General features: G+C 49.8%; 1 protein-coding gene across 1 annotated transcript in view; it reads right to left on the bottom strand.

Annotated features, from left to right (window-relative positions):
- LOC147725872 (protein mab-21-like 3) overlaps nt 1–8,453 on the bottom strand; it is a 164,346-nt gene extending 155,893 nt beyond the window's left edge. The window contains exon 1 of the mRNA XM_086962809.1: nt 7,783–8,453. Within this exon, the coding sequence (XP_086818935.1) occupies nt 7,783–8,365 (583 nt within the window). The 5' untranslated portion in view covers nt 8,366–8,453. The remainder of the gene's footprint in view (nt 1–7,782) is intronic.
- Between the last annotated feature and the right edge of the window lie 7,544 nt (nt 8,454–15,997).

The following is a 15,997-nucleotide window of genomic DNA, read 5'->3' as shown; positions in this document are numbered from 1 at the left end:
GGAAACGACAGAGCTGGATTTTCTCGGCTGGATAAAAAGACAGCGTCTTTCTCAGCGCGTCAAAGAGGAGGGGCAGCGTCCGTGGGCTCTCGCATCAGCTGGGCTCTCGGGCAAGTAGATAGCTGCTTTGCTCCAAAACCACCACTGTGTGTTTGCTTAAGTCAACATTGGTATATTTATACCTGAAAGGTGCCGGGTTTGACGTAAGGTTGGACATAAGATGCCAATAAAGATGTCACTAAGAACTGGCCGTTCTTACAGTGCTCGCAGGAGTTCTATGACAAATCAAAACAAAAGCCATGGGGATTTCCCAGGTTGCTGGAGGTTTGATTTGTTTAGAAAACTCGTGCTTTCTAGGAGTCCGGGGAAATAGCCTTGCTTAATGTGACTGCATGGGCTACAACTAGATATGGATATAATTCCTATGCCATTATAGGGATATTATTGATTAAAGCCGTACAAGGGCATAAAATATAAATATTGATTTAGGTTCCTAGATAAAAACACAATAGCAGGTCCTTGGATGCAGTTGTCTGATGAGGATGGGATATAAGGTCATGTCAAATGCTGCAGGAGAATGAGTTTTCCATGGCTCTTCTGTTAGGTATCATATGGATGCCCTCAAGTGGATGGAAGCTGGGTGTGGTGGTTAGTGGACTAATGTGCCCACTGTAGGGGACGTGTGCTTTACAAATACAGGTTATGGTGGTCTTCATAGCAGCGAGAGTTTGACATTGGTCACGGCAGGCCAGGAGTTCCAGGTTTGATCTTCAGGAGTGCTGGGACCTTGAGTTGCGATGAGGACGGGGTCTCATTGAGGGTTGAAGTTGCTCTATAAGAATGGGATTTTTTCAAAGAAGAATTCCAAGAGCTTGTTGCAAAGGTCTTGTGAGGGATTGATGTTGCCAGAGGTGGCAGGAGGCACAATGAAATCTTTGATGAGGAAGATTTTCTTGCTGCTGTTAGTGCTGGTGTCAATGCGATCTGCAAGAGCTGTGTAACTGGTGTTCTGTATCTGCTGGTGGTATGTCTTACGGTTGATTTGAAGATGTCTTTATCTGTGGTTTCTTGACTTATCCATTTGTGCTCCAGTTGCTTGCAGTGGCTTTCCATCAGCCTGAGTTCCTCTGTGTAGCAGCTGGCCTGTGATTGGGCCCTTGCTGTTAGGTTTTGTTAAGGGGCGTCAGGGTAACTGTGCATGAGGTAATCAAATTGTTGAGGTTTTTAATGACTTTCCGCAAGTGTGTGTGGAAAGAGTGGAAAGCTACTCCTCTTCTGTGATACATTTGCAACTACGGCAGATAGTTTTAGTAGTGGTAGGTCTGTGTTGGTGTGAGATGGGTATGTTGAAACTGACAAAAGTGTGGTTTGTGCAGGTTATAGTTGCTGGCTTGTCGACTGTGATGTTGCTGATTGAGGATAACATCGGGTCCAATAGGTGTCCGGTGATGTAGGTGGGTTCAGTAATATGCTGTGTGAGTCCAAGGTTTTTGAGGTTTTCTAGAATGGATGTAGAGTTTGGGTCATTGCTGTCTTCTTGTTGAAAGTTAAGTTCTCAGAGGAAGATGGAAGTGCTGGCATTAATGACGAGAGTGTAGATATTTGAGGGTTTAATTACAAGCCCATTGGGCCACCGGTTGTTAGATTTTGGGGTCTCTAGTTGGCACAGGTAGGTACTTGTGACAAATAGGGACCCTTGCCTCTAGTCAGGGTAAGGGGGTACACTCCTAAAATAACCCCTGCTCACCCCTTTGGTAGCTTGGCACGAGCAGACAGCCTCATCTCAGAGGCAGCGTGTAAAGCATTTGTGACCACATACAGTAACCCAGTGACAACACTACAGATGGATACCACACAGTTGTATATTAAAAATAAGTATTCTTTATATAGACTTAACACAAGACCACAAATGACAAACATCCACAATACTATACTTACGATTGTAGTTTTATCTTAGTTCAGATCAGTTCTTAAGATGCGACACTTTGCGTCAATGTACCTTACGATGCGTTGCGCTTCCACAACAAGCAATGTTGCAGCGATGGAAATGCGGCAAAGTTTCGGTGCAAAGAAATAAAGACGTGAAGATCTTCCAGATGCGGCACGCTTCTCCAATGAAGCAAGAAGTCTCGATTTGATGTGTCAGCTGCGTCGGCAACACCCTTGTTCAGCGATGCAACGGCAGCAGCCTCAGCTGCAACACTCTTCTCTGACGTTTGCGAGAAGCTTCCGCATGATGAGACAACTACAGCGGCGACATCCTTGTTCAGAAATGTGACGGCGGCGCGCTTCTCTGGGGATGCGAGGTGCTTTCCTCGATGTGGTGAAATACAACAGCTACAGCGGTGTCACCCTTGTTCAGAAATGCGACGGCAGCAGCAGCGACGGCGACACCCTTCTTTCTCGTTGCGAGACACTTCTCTCGATGCGGTGCAATATGACAGCGACAACACCCTTGCTCAAAAATGCGACGGCAGCAGCAGTGACAGTGACAGGCTTCCTCTTCATTGCGAGACGCTTCCCTCGATGCGGTGCAATACGACAGCTCCAGCTGCGACACCCTTGTTCAGAGATGCGACGGCAGGGACGGCGACACACAACTTTCTTGTTGAGTCGTGCTTCCAGCTCCTTGCGACACGCAGTCCCTCAGAAGGCTCAAAACAGCAGCATTCACTTCCAAAGAACTCTGGGGAGCTGGAGGGGTGAAGTCTGTTGTCCCTGAGACTTCAGCAGGAGGCAAGCTCTGCTCCAAGCCCTTGGAGATCCTTGCAAGTTGAAATTAAAGCACACAAAGTTCTTTCTCCTCTCTTTGGCAGCCAGGCAACCACTGCAGGCCAATCCCCTAAGCAGCACTTCAACTTAGGAATAGTCTCTCCTCAGTTTCTTCAGGTTCCTCTCCTCAGAAGAGGTTTCTTCTTGTGGTCCAAAAGTGATCTAATTTCTTGGGATCAGGGTCCCAATATTTATATCCCAAAATCCTTTGTCCTCTGAGGGCAGAGGGGCCTTTGCCCAATCCAAACCAGTTCTGAAGCACTCTGTTTACAGGTCTCCTTCTCTTCTTTCACAGTGCAGGGCAGAGACATCAGACGCCCCACAGGAGGTGGAGCCAGCATTGCGGAGGAAAGGCACAGCCCTGGAGCACTCTGTTGACATGATTCCTTCTCTCCTTTCACAGTGCATGGCAGAGACATCAAACACGCCACAGGGGGTGGCGCCAGCACTGTGGGGGGCAGGCACAGCCTTATTCAGGTCCCAGGTGTAACTCCTCCCTCCCATCTAGATGCAGATCTCTCTATTCACCACTGGGCGTACTCACCTTGTCTCCTGGAATCCCCCCGCCCTATCACTCAAATTTCAGACAAGGAATACACAACCTAGCAGTGGCAGGCTGGGACAGTTAGACAAGAAAATACCTACTTTCTAAAAGTGGTATTTTCAAACACAGAATGTTAAAACCAACTTCACTAAAAGATGTATTTGATCATTCTGAGTTCAGGCATACTACACTCGAATTTCTACCATGTTCTCTGAGTCAGTTAGGATTATAAAATGTAATAATCTAATATCCCATTCTGGCCTATGGAGACCAGGTAGCCTTGCAATAGTGAAAAACAAAAATGGCTGTAATTCACTATTAGGACATGCCACACACACCAGGGCATGTCCTACCTTATACTTACAATGCACCCTGCCCTTGGGCCTACCATAGAGGTGTCTGATATGTAGAAATGGGAAGGTTTAGGGACTGGCAAGTGGGTGCACTTGCTCAGACAGCATGACAGTACCAGACTGCCCACAGGCTCTGCAATGGCAGACCTTAGACACATTTTACAAGGATGCTTCTGTGAGTGCCACAACCAGTGCTGCAAGCCCACCAGCAGCATTTGGATTTACAAGCCCTGGGCACACTTGGTGCACTATACTAGGGTCCGACAAGTAAACCAAACAAGCCAATCATGTAATCACTGATCAATACATTAATTTACAGTCGGGAGAACTTGTAATGTGGCACTGGACAGCAGTGGCACAGTGCCCAAAGCATCTAACACAAGCAAAAACACATGAAGCAACAGAAACATGGAAGGGAGACCCATGCCAATGGTGCCAGGTCTGACAAAGTTCATAAGGAGAAGTTGTGAGTGGCCGGGCCGGATGATGAAGACGGCCCGAGCTGCAAAAGGAGTGAATCCTGACACATTAACAGTAAGTGAAGGGGGTGACAACCAGAGAAGGAACTGGTGACCCCCAAGCAGGAGACAGAAAGTAAGCCTCAAAGCCTGCGCGAACAGAGTCTCATGCCTCATATTTCTCAGCATGTCTATCACGCCCCTGTCACCAACGTCCTAACAGCCCAAAGATTCCAAGTGCATGGGATGTAACTGTTGCCTCAATGGAAATTGGGGCACCTGGCCACTCCCTGCCTCAGGTGATCGACTCAAGACTAAAGACCTGCAACCATCCTGGCAAGTCATCAACAACTGTTGTCTGGATTCACCACAAGACTAGCAATGCCATCACGCCAGTCCTCATCAAGTGCATCAAACGATACCATCTCAAGAGTACCATGGACTGGAGTCCTACACCGTTGTCAAACCAGCCGACAAGAAGGGCCAGAGGCTACCTGCTAACCGGGTTCATACCTGAACTGCGGCAGCGAGAGCATGTCTTGCCCAAGACCCATCCATCCCTGAGGTTTGTGCGAGCGACTAGGTGCTAGCTCCTTGGTGGTCTTGCAGCTGCCCCCAGTCAGCACACATGCAGCCCCAGTGCAGCCCACAAGCAGTCCCATTCCAACCCCGACCAAGGGCCTACCCAGGCGGGAGAGTTGGAAGAGACATTTCAGCAAGATAGCCTAACAGGTGCATCAGTCGATCCTGCAACATGCCTGTGAACTTTCACCATGGACTCCAACCATGATCTTGACGCACCCAGTTAATGAACTGTTAGTATCCACCACATACCAACCTCTACGTCAGCGAAGGGGAGCCACCTCGGAACAAAGGGCATGTTTCCACTGGCATGTTACAAGAGTGCAGCTGACATCTCCAAGCCACTGTTCGTGTCCTGGACCACTCAGGTTAAATCATGAGTGCCCACCGAGATCGTCCTGCTGCAGGCAGAGTCACCAGTCCTTGTCTGCTGTCTTCCTGCTGCCTGACACGAGAAGCTGATGGCCCCTGTGGTGTATATTTAATTGTTATTTATCCCCAAAGGTTGGACTAGTAAGTGTTTGGTCTTCATTAAAATTTGGGAGGAATGTTGTGTCCTGCAAGACATGTTCTAGTGTCGCAGCAGACACAGAGTTGCTAACCACTCCCTTGTGGGAGGGGGCACACATGCAACCCATTAATAAAAAGGGCCCGGGTGCACGTGCTCGTAGCCAGTTCACTAAGCATGCCTGCAGTGTCTGTCACTTCATGTTAGCATGTGGGCCTAGGGCCCATGACACCATACACCTGTCACTGTTCAGTGACTCTCTAGAGCACTCCAGGATACCCGTGCTTTTAAGATAAATACTGGCGTGTTTTCACTGGAACGTTACTTGTAAATGCAGTTCACTACGCCGACTGATGATCAGCGGTTACTGTCACCAAGACATGCACAACATTTCAGCTGCTCTCAACTTACATGAGCATTAGTCTGCAGTATAGTCTGTACAGCATGGCAGATTCATGACAGGGGATGGGGGAGATGCAGTGCTTACCTGTTACTTGCCTTCATGGCTTTAAGAGGGATAAAAAAACTTGGGGGTCTCTCAAATGGGGGTGGCCAATGAAATCGAGGGCATGGCTTAAAACACATAAGCTAAAACTCTGTGCTTAGCATAGTGTGTCGCCCGATTTGTATTTTGCTGTTTCTGTCAGTACATCCAGATATGTGATACAACAAGTGAACATCATACCTATAAGAAGTCAGAACTATTGGCTTTGTCAATGGTGTTAGTTGCATAAGGTAAATCAGCAGCACCTATAACTTGTATATAATATTGAAAACCTTCCATTTAAATCCCTGGTGACACGACAATGTTGCTGCGCCTTAGTTTCAAATAGAGAAGAAAAATCTAGAGAAAAAATGACTTTTTAAAGGATTTCCCTTCCCCTACAAGCCTCACCTGGCATGACGTCATGCCGCAGTAAGTTTTTCACTAGTGAGAAGTGAGCAGTGTGAGCCACCGCACACATTGATGTGCCTGCTGTCAATGCAGTCCAAAAAAAACGGACCGCCTGTGCCAGGGCCCAAAACAGAGCCTGATAGAGACCCGTTTCAAGGCCCCTTTTAAAAAACTGCCGGTGAGACCCGGCCCACTTAAAGCCCTGGTTGCCTCTGACTTGATGCTGCACAGCACTGCAGTGTCAGGTCATCTAGGGGTGCTGTTCTTGCCTGGCACTTGCCTCAAATCTATGTTGCTACATCAAGGCAGAATAAGCTCATCTTGGGATGCAGTGCCTGCCTGTCACTTGCCTCTGTCTTTTGATAATACCACCTAGCCCCCTCCCCTCCAGTGAAGGGTCGGCTGGTGCCACTGCACGGACTGTACCAACAGTAGCCGTACCCCTGATGACGTCCTTCTGTGCAATTTGTGGGCTTAGAATGGAAATCTAGGAGTTCAGACACTAACTACCCAGAGTGCCTGTTTGTTAATGAGTATTCCGGGGCTCTCCCATCAGGACCTCAATTATGAGTTGCACAGTACCGGGGAGGTGCAAACTCCACACCCGTAATTACTGGCACTGTGGGTAATGCCCCAACTGTAGTGTACAAGTATGAGTTAAACCCCATGAAATGTGGAATACCTATGTAATTCAGGTTTGGGGTCCCCCACTAGTCCCTGAGATGCTATAGTGAGCATAAATGTAGGCAAAGTTACCTTCGAATATGACAGGCCTTTTCATTGTCTTTAGTTTGCTAATTGTGCTAATCATATTTTTGATTTGCATACGTCTTTTAATTGCAGCGCAGTTGTTGCAAATTCGAGCAGAATAGTTTCAATAAATATAGCAAACTTTCTTTGTGTCTCTTTTTTGTTTGTTGTGGATACGTATGAATGAGAGAACGAAAGGTGGCCCGTTACGGCGATCCGTAAGAGGGTCTGGAGTGTTGTGTTCTGGGGCGCCTACTGACTTAGGAGGGCCGGTAAGGCACTGTGAGCCAGATGTATCAAAGGGTTTCACCCATTCTGTGTCTATGGGAAAAGGTGTTCATTCATATGGTCCTATGAGCTGGCCTGGATTTGGGTGCATAGGTACTGATGGGGTCTGGTGACTCAGGTCCTCCATACTGATGTTCTGTGGTCCTGGGTATAGTCCTGTTCCAGAGCAGAATCCCTGCCACCTAAGCAGGTGGTATGTGTGGGGGGGGAGAGACAATAGTGGTCTCGCCCATACCGCTTCTGATGGTGGCGGGTTAGTGTGCAGGTCCACGATGCAGGCCTGCGTTGTCCCAATGCAGTGTCCTTGGCCAGATTACTCGTTCCTGCATGTGGTAAATCTGGGGGTGGGAACAACGCACGGACCTGCAGGCAGGAACTCTGCGCTGCACAGGTTGGAATGGGGGCTCGGGTATACTGCCCCCTGTTGAGAAGAGGTGGTACGCGCCGTTTGAAGTGAGAGAAGTGCAGGTACTGAGTCCCTGGCAGCACCTGCCCATTGTGGGGTGCAGCCACCTCAAGAGTCCTAGACACCTCGGCAAGCCTCGGCCCTGCCTTCTCCCCCTGTGGAAACAAACATATAAACCCCAGATTGTGTGCGGCAGAGCCCTGGCCCCAGAGCCGCGGAGCCTCACCTGGTTCTCGCTTGAGGGCCTCAGAGACGCTCTGCTTAAAGGTGCCCATCACTTTCTGCGGCTTCAGCAGCCACCTCCCGCTGGGCAGGAGGTCGGCCACGTCGAGTTGTCTCCACGAGCACAGGTCTGCCGGGGCCCTCTTCCCACCGGTCCCGCAGGTGGCACAGCCCAGGTTGTCGCACGGGCTCAGGGTCCCGGCCACGAAGCTTCCATCCGGACTCGCTGCTGGTAAATCCAAGTGGCCCGAAACAAGTGTGAAGCTCTTCTCGCCCAGTCCCTTCAGCGGCACCAGGAAGTCGAACTCGTCGGGCTCGGACACCTTCAGCCCCTCGATGTAGCTGCCGGACCTCAGGAAGTGGGGTCCGAAGCGCGCGTCGAGGCCGTGGACCACCGCCAGGACGCGCTCCACCTCCGGGAGGACCCCTTGCTGCAGCGCCTCGGAGGTCTCGGCCCTGGGGATGAGGACGCAGTCCTGGAGGAAGCGGGTCAGGACCTGCGGGGGGAGCGCGCCCCAGGGGCCAAATGCGCACTCCATCCTTCCCTCCAAGCTCCTGAGCTTCTCGGGACACCAGGGCGCATCCATGGCTGCGCGCACTGAAGCCGTGTTGCGTAATATGTGGTATCTCCGCGGTATCCTGTATCCCCTGCTCTTCGGCACTTCTCGGAAACGAAACTCAGCCGGGGCAGGGCTGAGACCGAAGAAGCTGAGCACTGCTCGGGCCGAGTGCAGGGTACACGATTCAACAGGAAGCCAAACTCGGCTCTGGCGACAAATCACCTGAAACTTTTGCACGTAGAGAGACAGACAGAAATACATAGAATGAATCGAAATGGGAATAGCAATTACGTTAATAAATATTGAGAAAGCAAATAAACTATTGCTGAAGCATATCTGATCGTAAGGAAATAACATGAGAGGAAGAGAATAGAAACAACGGCAGGGGTTCAAATACGGTGAAAAATAATATCAAACCGAGCAAAAGATTAAAGGGGAAAGGTAAAAAAAAAGCAAAGTATTAAAATGAGGAAAGAAAGTTTTTGATTTTCATATAATGAATATGTTACAAGGTGTTAATGACAAACATATAACGTGCACAATAAGTTGAATAACAGTGCATGTTTAGTTTGACTCATACAACGTACTTGCCATTTTACCAGCTGCCCTATCTTTTTGTGTCCATGCTAATTAAACAAGCATTGGCAACACAATCAGTCTCATACTTTTGTGAAGTTAGAGCTATTGGCGCTGTAAATAACAATGTTTTTTACTTATTCTTTAGGTTGAGCCTGGGCAGCGCATGCGCTACTCTGTGGCATGATGTATTGGAGCACGGAATAGAATCCCCGCCAACTCTCCTCCCATATTTCCCATTGGCTTGTGTCATTGTCTTTCGTATTGGCTTGTGTCATTGTCCTTCGTAAATGGTGGCTTCTGATTCGTTAATAGGCTTGTACGTCCCTCCTTAGTACCGCCTTATCTTCATTTGTAACCTCTCATGAGGACTGGCCCTTTTACTTCAGTTGTTACACAATACGTCTTTTTTAGTCTATAACCTCTATTTTCTTTAATGAGTTTCTCCTACTGCGGCCACAACCCGCTTTCTTGCAACATTCAGTGCGCCGTGCATGCTTTCACTTTCCGAGCAGCCAGGGATAATAGCGGCCGCTTCTTTGAATAGGTTTCGAATTTACAAGAGTTTGAACTATTGGGATTGTAAATGACGATGCTTTTTATTTATATGTTAATTAGCAAAACAGATAAATAAAAGACAATGTCATTTACAATGCCAATAGCTTAAACTCTGGCAAATGCGACACCCATTGCAAATGCTTGTCATACATGGTTCCTGGTGCACACTGGTGGCACACATTCTGATGTTTGTTTCTCACCTTGCTGGTTTTCGAACCCAGATACTGGCGCACGCTCGTGTCTCAGGCTACACAGCACACATCCTGGACTAGTTCCCCTAGTGCCTTTGTTCGTACACGGATCCTGGTGCACGCTGGTGGCTCACTGCATACATTCTGGTGCCAGCTTCCTACGTGGCAGGTTTTTGTACAGGAATTCTGGTTCACGCTCATGTCACTCACTGCACAGCACATTCTAATGCTTGATTTTCACACAGCTGGTTGTTTTCGTGCACGGATCCTGGTGCAGGCTCATGCCTCACGCTGCACAGCACACTCTAATGCTGGTTTCCCACATGGCTGGTTTTCGCACACGGATCCTGGTGCACTTTCATGCCTCACGCTGCAAAGCACACACTAATGATAGTTTTCTTTCATGGACCCTGGTGCACGCTCATGTCTCATGCGCACAGCACACTCTAATGCTGGTTTTCCATAATGCTGGTTTTAAGGCACAGGTCCTTGTGCACACTTGTGTCTCACGCTGCACAGCACACTTTAATGCTGGTTTCCCACTTGGCTGGTTTTCACGCACGGAACCCGGTGCACGCTTATGCCTCATGCTGCACAGCACACTCTAATGCTGGTTTCCCACTTGGCTGGTTTTCGCACACGGAGACTGGTGCACACTTATGTCTCATGCTGCACAGTACACTCTAATGTGGGTTTCCCACTTGGCTGGTTTTCACGCACGGAAACTGGTGCACGCTTATGCCTCTTGCTGCACAGCACACTCTAATGCGGGTTTCCCACTTGGCTGGTTTTCACGCACGGAAACTGGTGCACGCTTATGCCTCATGCTGCACAGCACACTCTAATGCGGGTTTCCCACTTGGCTGGTTTTCACGCACGGAAACTGGTGCACGCTTATGCCTCATGCTGCACAGCACACTCTAATGCGGGTTTCCCACTTGGCTGGTTTTCACGCACGGAAACTGGTGCACGCTTATGCCTCATGCTGCACAGCACACTCTAATGCTGGTTTTCCATAATGCTGGTTTTAAGGCACAGGTCCTTGTGCACACTTGTGTCTCACGCTGCACAGCACACTTTAATGCTGGTTTCCCACTTGGCTGGTTTTCACGCACGGAACCCGGTGCCGCTTATGCCTCATGCTGCACAGCACAATCTAATGCGGGTTTCCCACATGGCTGGTTTTTGCACACAGAGACTGGTGCACGCTTATGCCTCATGCTGCACAGCACACTCTAATGCGGGTTTCCCACTTGGCTGGTTTTCACGCACGGAAACTGGTGCACGCTTATGCCTCTTGCTGCACAGCACACTCTAATGCGGGTTTCCCACTTGGCTGGTTTTCACGCACGGAAACTGGTGCACGCTTATGCCTCATGCTGCACAGCACACTCTAATGCGGGTTTCCCACTTGGCTGGTTTTCACGCACGGAAACTGGTGCACGCTTATGCCTCATGCTGCACAGCACACTCTAATGCTGGTTTTCCATAATGCTGGTTTTAAGGCACAGGTCCTTGTGCACACTTGTGTCTCACGCTGCACAGCACACTTTAATGCTGGTTTCCCACTTGGCTGGTTTTCACGCACGGAACCCGGTGCACGCTTATGCCTCATGCTGCACAGCACAATCTAATGCGGGTTTCCCACTTGGTTGGTTTTCACGCACGGAACCTGGTGCACGCTTATGCCTCTTGCTGCACAGCACACTCTAATGCGGGTTTCCCACTTGGCTGGTTTTCACGCACGGAACCTGGTGCACGCTTATGCCTCATGCTGCACAGCACAATCTAATGCGGGTTTCCCACATGGCTGGTTTTCGCACACGGAGACTGGTGCACGCTCATGCCTCATGCTGCATAGCACACTCTAATGCTGGTTTCCCACATGGCTGGTTTTCGCACATGGAGACTGGTGCACGCTCATGCCTCATGCTGCACAGCACAATCTAATGCGGGTTTCCCACATGGCTGGTTTTCGCACACGGAGACTGGTGCACGCTCATGCCTCATGCTGCATAGCACACTCTAATGCTGGTTTCCCACATGGCTGGTTTTCGCACACGGATCCTGGTGCACTTTCATGCCTCACGCTGCAAAGCACACACTAATGATAGTTTTCTTTCATGGACCCTGGTGCACGCTCATGTCTCACGCGCACAGCACACTCTAATGCTGGTTTTCCATAATGCTGGTTTTAAGGCACAGGTCCTTGTGCACACTTGTGTCTCACGCTGCACAGCACACTTTAATGCTGGTTTCCCATTTGGCTGGTTTTCACGCACGGAACCCGGTGCACGCTTATGCCTCATGCTGCACAGCACAATCTAATGCTGGTTTCCCACTTGGCTGGTTTTCACACACGGAACCTGGTGCACGCTTATGCCTCATGCTGCACAGCACACTCTAATGCGGGTTTCCCACTTGGCTGGTTTTCACACACGGAACCTGGTGCACGCTTATGCCTCATGCTGCACAGCACAATCTAATGCGGGTTTTCAAATGAGTTTCTCCTACTGCATCTCCTACTGCCGACAGAAAAGGGTTCCTTGCAACCTTCAGCGTGCCATGGGTGCTTTCACTTTCCAAGCAGCCCGGGACAATGGCGGCTGCTTCTTTGCAAGGAAATAGGTCTCGTATTTACAAGAGTTTGAGCTATTAGCATTGTACATTACAATGTTTTTTATTTATGTGATAATTACAAAACTGATAAATAAAAGGGATTGACATTTACAATGCCGATAGCTTAAACTCTCGTAAATGCGAGACCTATTGCATTGTAATACATTGTACATGCATGGATGTCGGGGTGATCAGTTGAATGAAAAAATGGTAGGGGATGCATGGGTAGGAAAGCTACAGATGGTTGGTATGGAAAGAAAAAGATGGATACATAGGGAAAATATTTATAAAAGGGAAAGTTTTGTACCATATTGGACCTATGGTCAAGACTGGATGATATATCAGGCTACATGGTGGCCACGATCTCAATAAATATAAAATCCCATTTACAATTCAGAAGTTGGTGGTGGTTTTGTGCCCTATGCTTCATTGTCAGCTACTTGGATGCCTGCTTAATCTGCAGTCTTCCAACGCAGTATTACATTTGGACGCTGGTTTAACCCATTCAAATCTTAAATGCTGTGTTCCATCAAACCTTACAAGAGACTGTTACTAATTATGACTGATGAAGGAAAAGTCTGATGACTCGTCCCATTGATAGAACTTGCATGTGGTGTTCTGCAAGTTGCAAGGACACGTTGACAATGCCCTGTTGATGAACACAATTATGCCACTCTGAGGCATTGAGACTGTCAAAAATAGGCCTGTTTGTAAACTCTTTGGTGCATGTCATGCACACAGAAGGCATGCTACATGTTTGTGGAGCCTTGCAACTTGTACCCGTGTGAGGGCAAGGAAGGAATGGCATGACTGGCACAGCAGGGGCAGCATTACAGTCTTTTTGTTCTGAGGACTGCAACATTTCCGAGTGAGCCTTCACAGCAGCAGCTTCCCAGTATCTTTGTTGCTTACTCGATTGGAAGACCAAACAAAAGATATCATATTTCGGGCCGTGCTATAGATGACTGCGCCAGCGCTGATTGTCACTGTGCACCAGATTATGCGCCCAATGGCATTACAGAGGATCAGTCTGTGGGGGGCCTGGCTGGATGCCAATGGAGCAGGGAGCCTGAACCAGAGCTCCTGCGGGTGATCCCCTATCACAGCCCATCCTGCCCGATATAGAGGGGCCCTTCACCTAACAAACTCACCCCCGGGCAGGTGAAGATCGTGGGAGCAGGCAGGAATCGAAAATCGGGGCGCAACAGCTCACCTTCACCGTGAAACGAGCTGAAAGGAGGTGACGCAGGGATAGCCAAGATGGCGCCTGAGCTGTGAGCTACGACTCTGAGGGAGCAACTGGCGACCGTTTCTCGCACAAAGTGGATTTGAGGGGCAATTTGAGCCGGCAGAGCGCTGGATGAGCGGGACTTCGTGGCCTCCGAACGAAGTAGCGGGACTTGGCGATGACTGGGCTGAGAGGGAGACTCGGCCGGAGAAAATGGCAACGGGGACCTGGGGCGTCCTCCGCTGCAAAGCTAGATACCAGACAGATAACCAGTCCCAGTTTGGAGCGGGGGCCTGAGGAAATATAAATTTTATGGTCAAGATTGTGTTCCCTAGCGTGTACCCCACCGACTCCATGTACCAGCTTAAAGTGCATGTAACTTCCCTCCTGTGCCAGCTACGAAGACGCAAATACATTTGCGTCCAACGTTAACATGTCCTCTTTCAGACCCACCCTGAATGGGTTGAATAGTCCGTTCCTAAGTATGCTATGCCAACGTCTTTTTGTAGTGTACTTTACACGTTTTTCAGCTCTGGCAAAGTAGGCCCTGAATTTCTGCCATCGAGTCATTTTTCTGGCTTCTGACTCTGAAACCCTCAGCCCAGGCTGCCTCTGTACCCGTGAACTCTGACTTACTTCCAGCGCAGCCCACCGTGCTCAGCTCAGCCTGCTGCCTGCCAAGACTGACTACAACCTTCGAGTTATCTGTTCCGCTCCTCGAAAATACATTCCTGCCTACTAGTTTCAGTAAACATCCCTCTTAGCTGCAGGGCGAAAGGGCCGGCCTGTCTCCGTGCAAGTAATTCATAGCCTCTGTTACCATGCTCCCATGGAAGGCCCATGCCCCCACGCTTCTCATGCAGACACTCAGGCGCTTACACACGCACTCACAGTCAGTATAGAATAGCTTCTGCCCCAGAGACCTTTCCCTCTCGATAGTATGGTTCCCAAACATCAGATATCAGATATGATAGAAGTACAAGTTGATCTGACATGCCAGACTTCTGTCTCTTTCCGTCAGTGTAAATGTCAAGTCTCCTGCCCCCTTCCAGTTTCACGTCAATCACACGTCATGTAGCTGCGCGCGCATCCAAGTCTCCGATTTCTGCTAACATTGCAACATTTCTGTTTAGTGCCACCCACTTGTGACACCTGCCTGTGACGCTTCTAGTTCACGCCTCCTAATTACGTATTGCTAACACGTGGATGCTGTTATCTTGTCTTCTCTCAGCTGTTACGCCTACTCTATTGCTTTCGATGATGTAAAATAAGTATATAAGCTATGTATTGTCAAGTAAAATGTGCGCGGCATATGCTCTCTATCCCTTCCTGAACCCTGTGTGGTTGCGGGAACATGATAGCCAGGTCATGACCATTCCTTTTTAAGGAATAAAACCCCTAAGAACTCTAACACCACGGACTCTGGTTCTTTCTTTCCGATTGAGTTATTATTGATTAAGTACTTACCTGCATAGAAATTATGATAGTAAATTAAATATTTACGACAGGCCGCTGGGACTAATGCACGCGCTGCGGACTCTGAACAGTGAAAAAAGCAAGGAGGGGAGGCAGAGGGGCCCTGAGCCATTAAGGGTCCATGTGTGGAGTACTGCGGGGCCGGGGACTGAGAGCAGTGGCCCGCCTACCAGGATCGCAGTGCCCGGCCCACTCAGCGAAACCGGAGGAACTGGCTGCATATCTGGGAGGCTCCGGGAGGAGCCGGCGGTGTCGCTAGTGGAGGAGGCACACCTCCTAAGCCTGGGGCTGAGAGGCGGGTCGGACCGCCCTAGCTGCGATCGCAACCCCCACCATTCAGGCGACTTGACAGATGGAGAGCAGGGGGCTGCTGCCCATGGAGCGGTGAGGAGAGGGGGGCAGCAGGAGGTCTGGAGGATATTGGAGCGGCAAGAAGGGCCGGGACACTGTGACTTTGAACTTCAGGTGGGGGGGCTCTCCGGTGGTGGCAGGTAATGAGCTGACACCCACAACAATGCAGGCTGAGCGAGGGAAGTAAGCCCAAGAGAGACAGGGACCGGGGTTGGGGACTTTGCCCGTACCGACGTACTGAACGGCCACATGACCTCCGGCCACATTGATCAAATCCCGCTTGCGAGGAGCTTGGGGGAACACGTGCCGGGTTAGATTGCTCCCTTGACGGCACTCCTTGCAGCGTCGCTGCTGCACTGCCCATGCGCTTCGCAGTTGGGCTCCACACCCCACGTGCTTGGACTCAATGGCCCTTGCAGGAGAGGACTACATAAACCCGGAGTGGGTACCCGCTGGTGCCTTTACTGATCGGCCTGCTCCCACACCGTTCCAGGTATGGAGAGAGTCAACAAAAGACGGGAGGCGGAGCAGCAGGTATCGGCGGGCGAAGACAATTGGGAGTCGCGCACATGTACCAAGGCCCGCAGTGACATGATTGTGCCTCAAGATGACATACCGTTCATCCATAGAAACCTCGCAGACTGCCGTGGAAACCAAAAT

This window comes from Lissotriton vulgaris, chromosome 3_1, assembly GCF_964263255.1.
Source record: "Lissotriton vulgaris chromosome 3_1, aLisVul1.2, whole genome shotgun sequence".
In the NCBI taxonomy this organism is placed as follows: domain Eukaryota; kingdom Metazoa; phylum Chordata; class Amphibia; order Caudata; family Salamandridae; genus Lissotriton; species Lissotriton vulgaris.
Note: the sequence above shows the minus strand (reverse complement) of the source record. Positions and strands in the feature narration are given on the sequence as shown.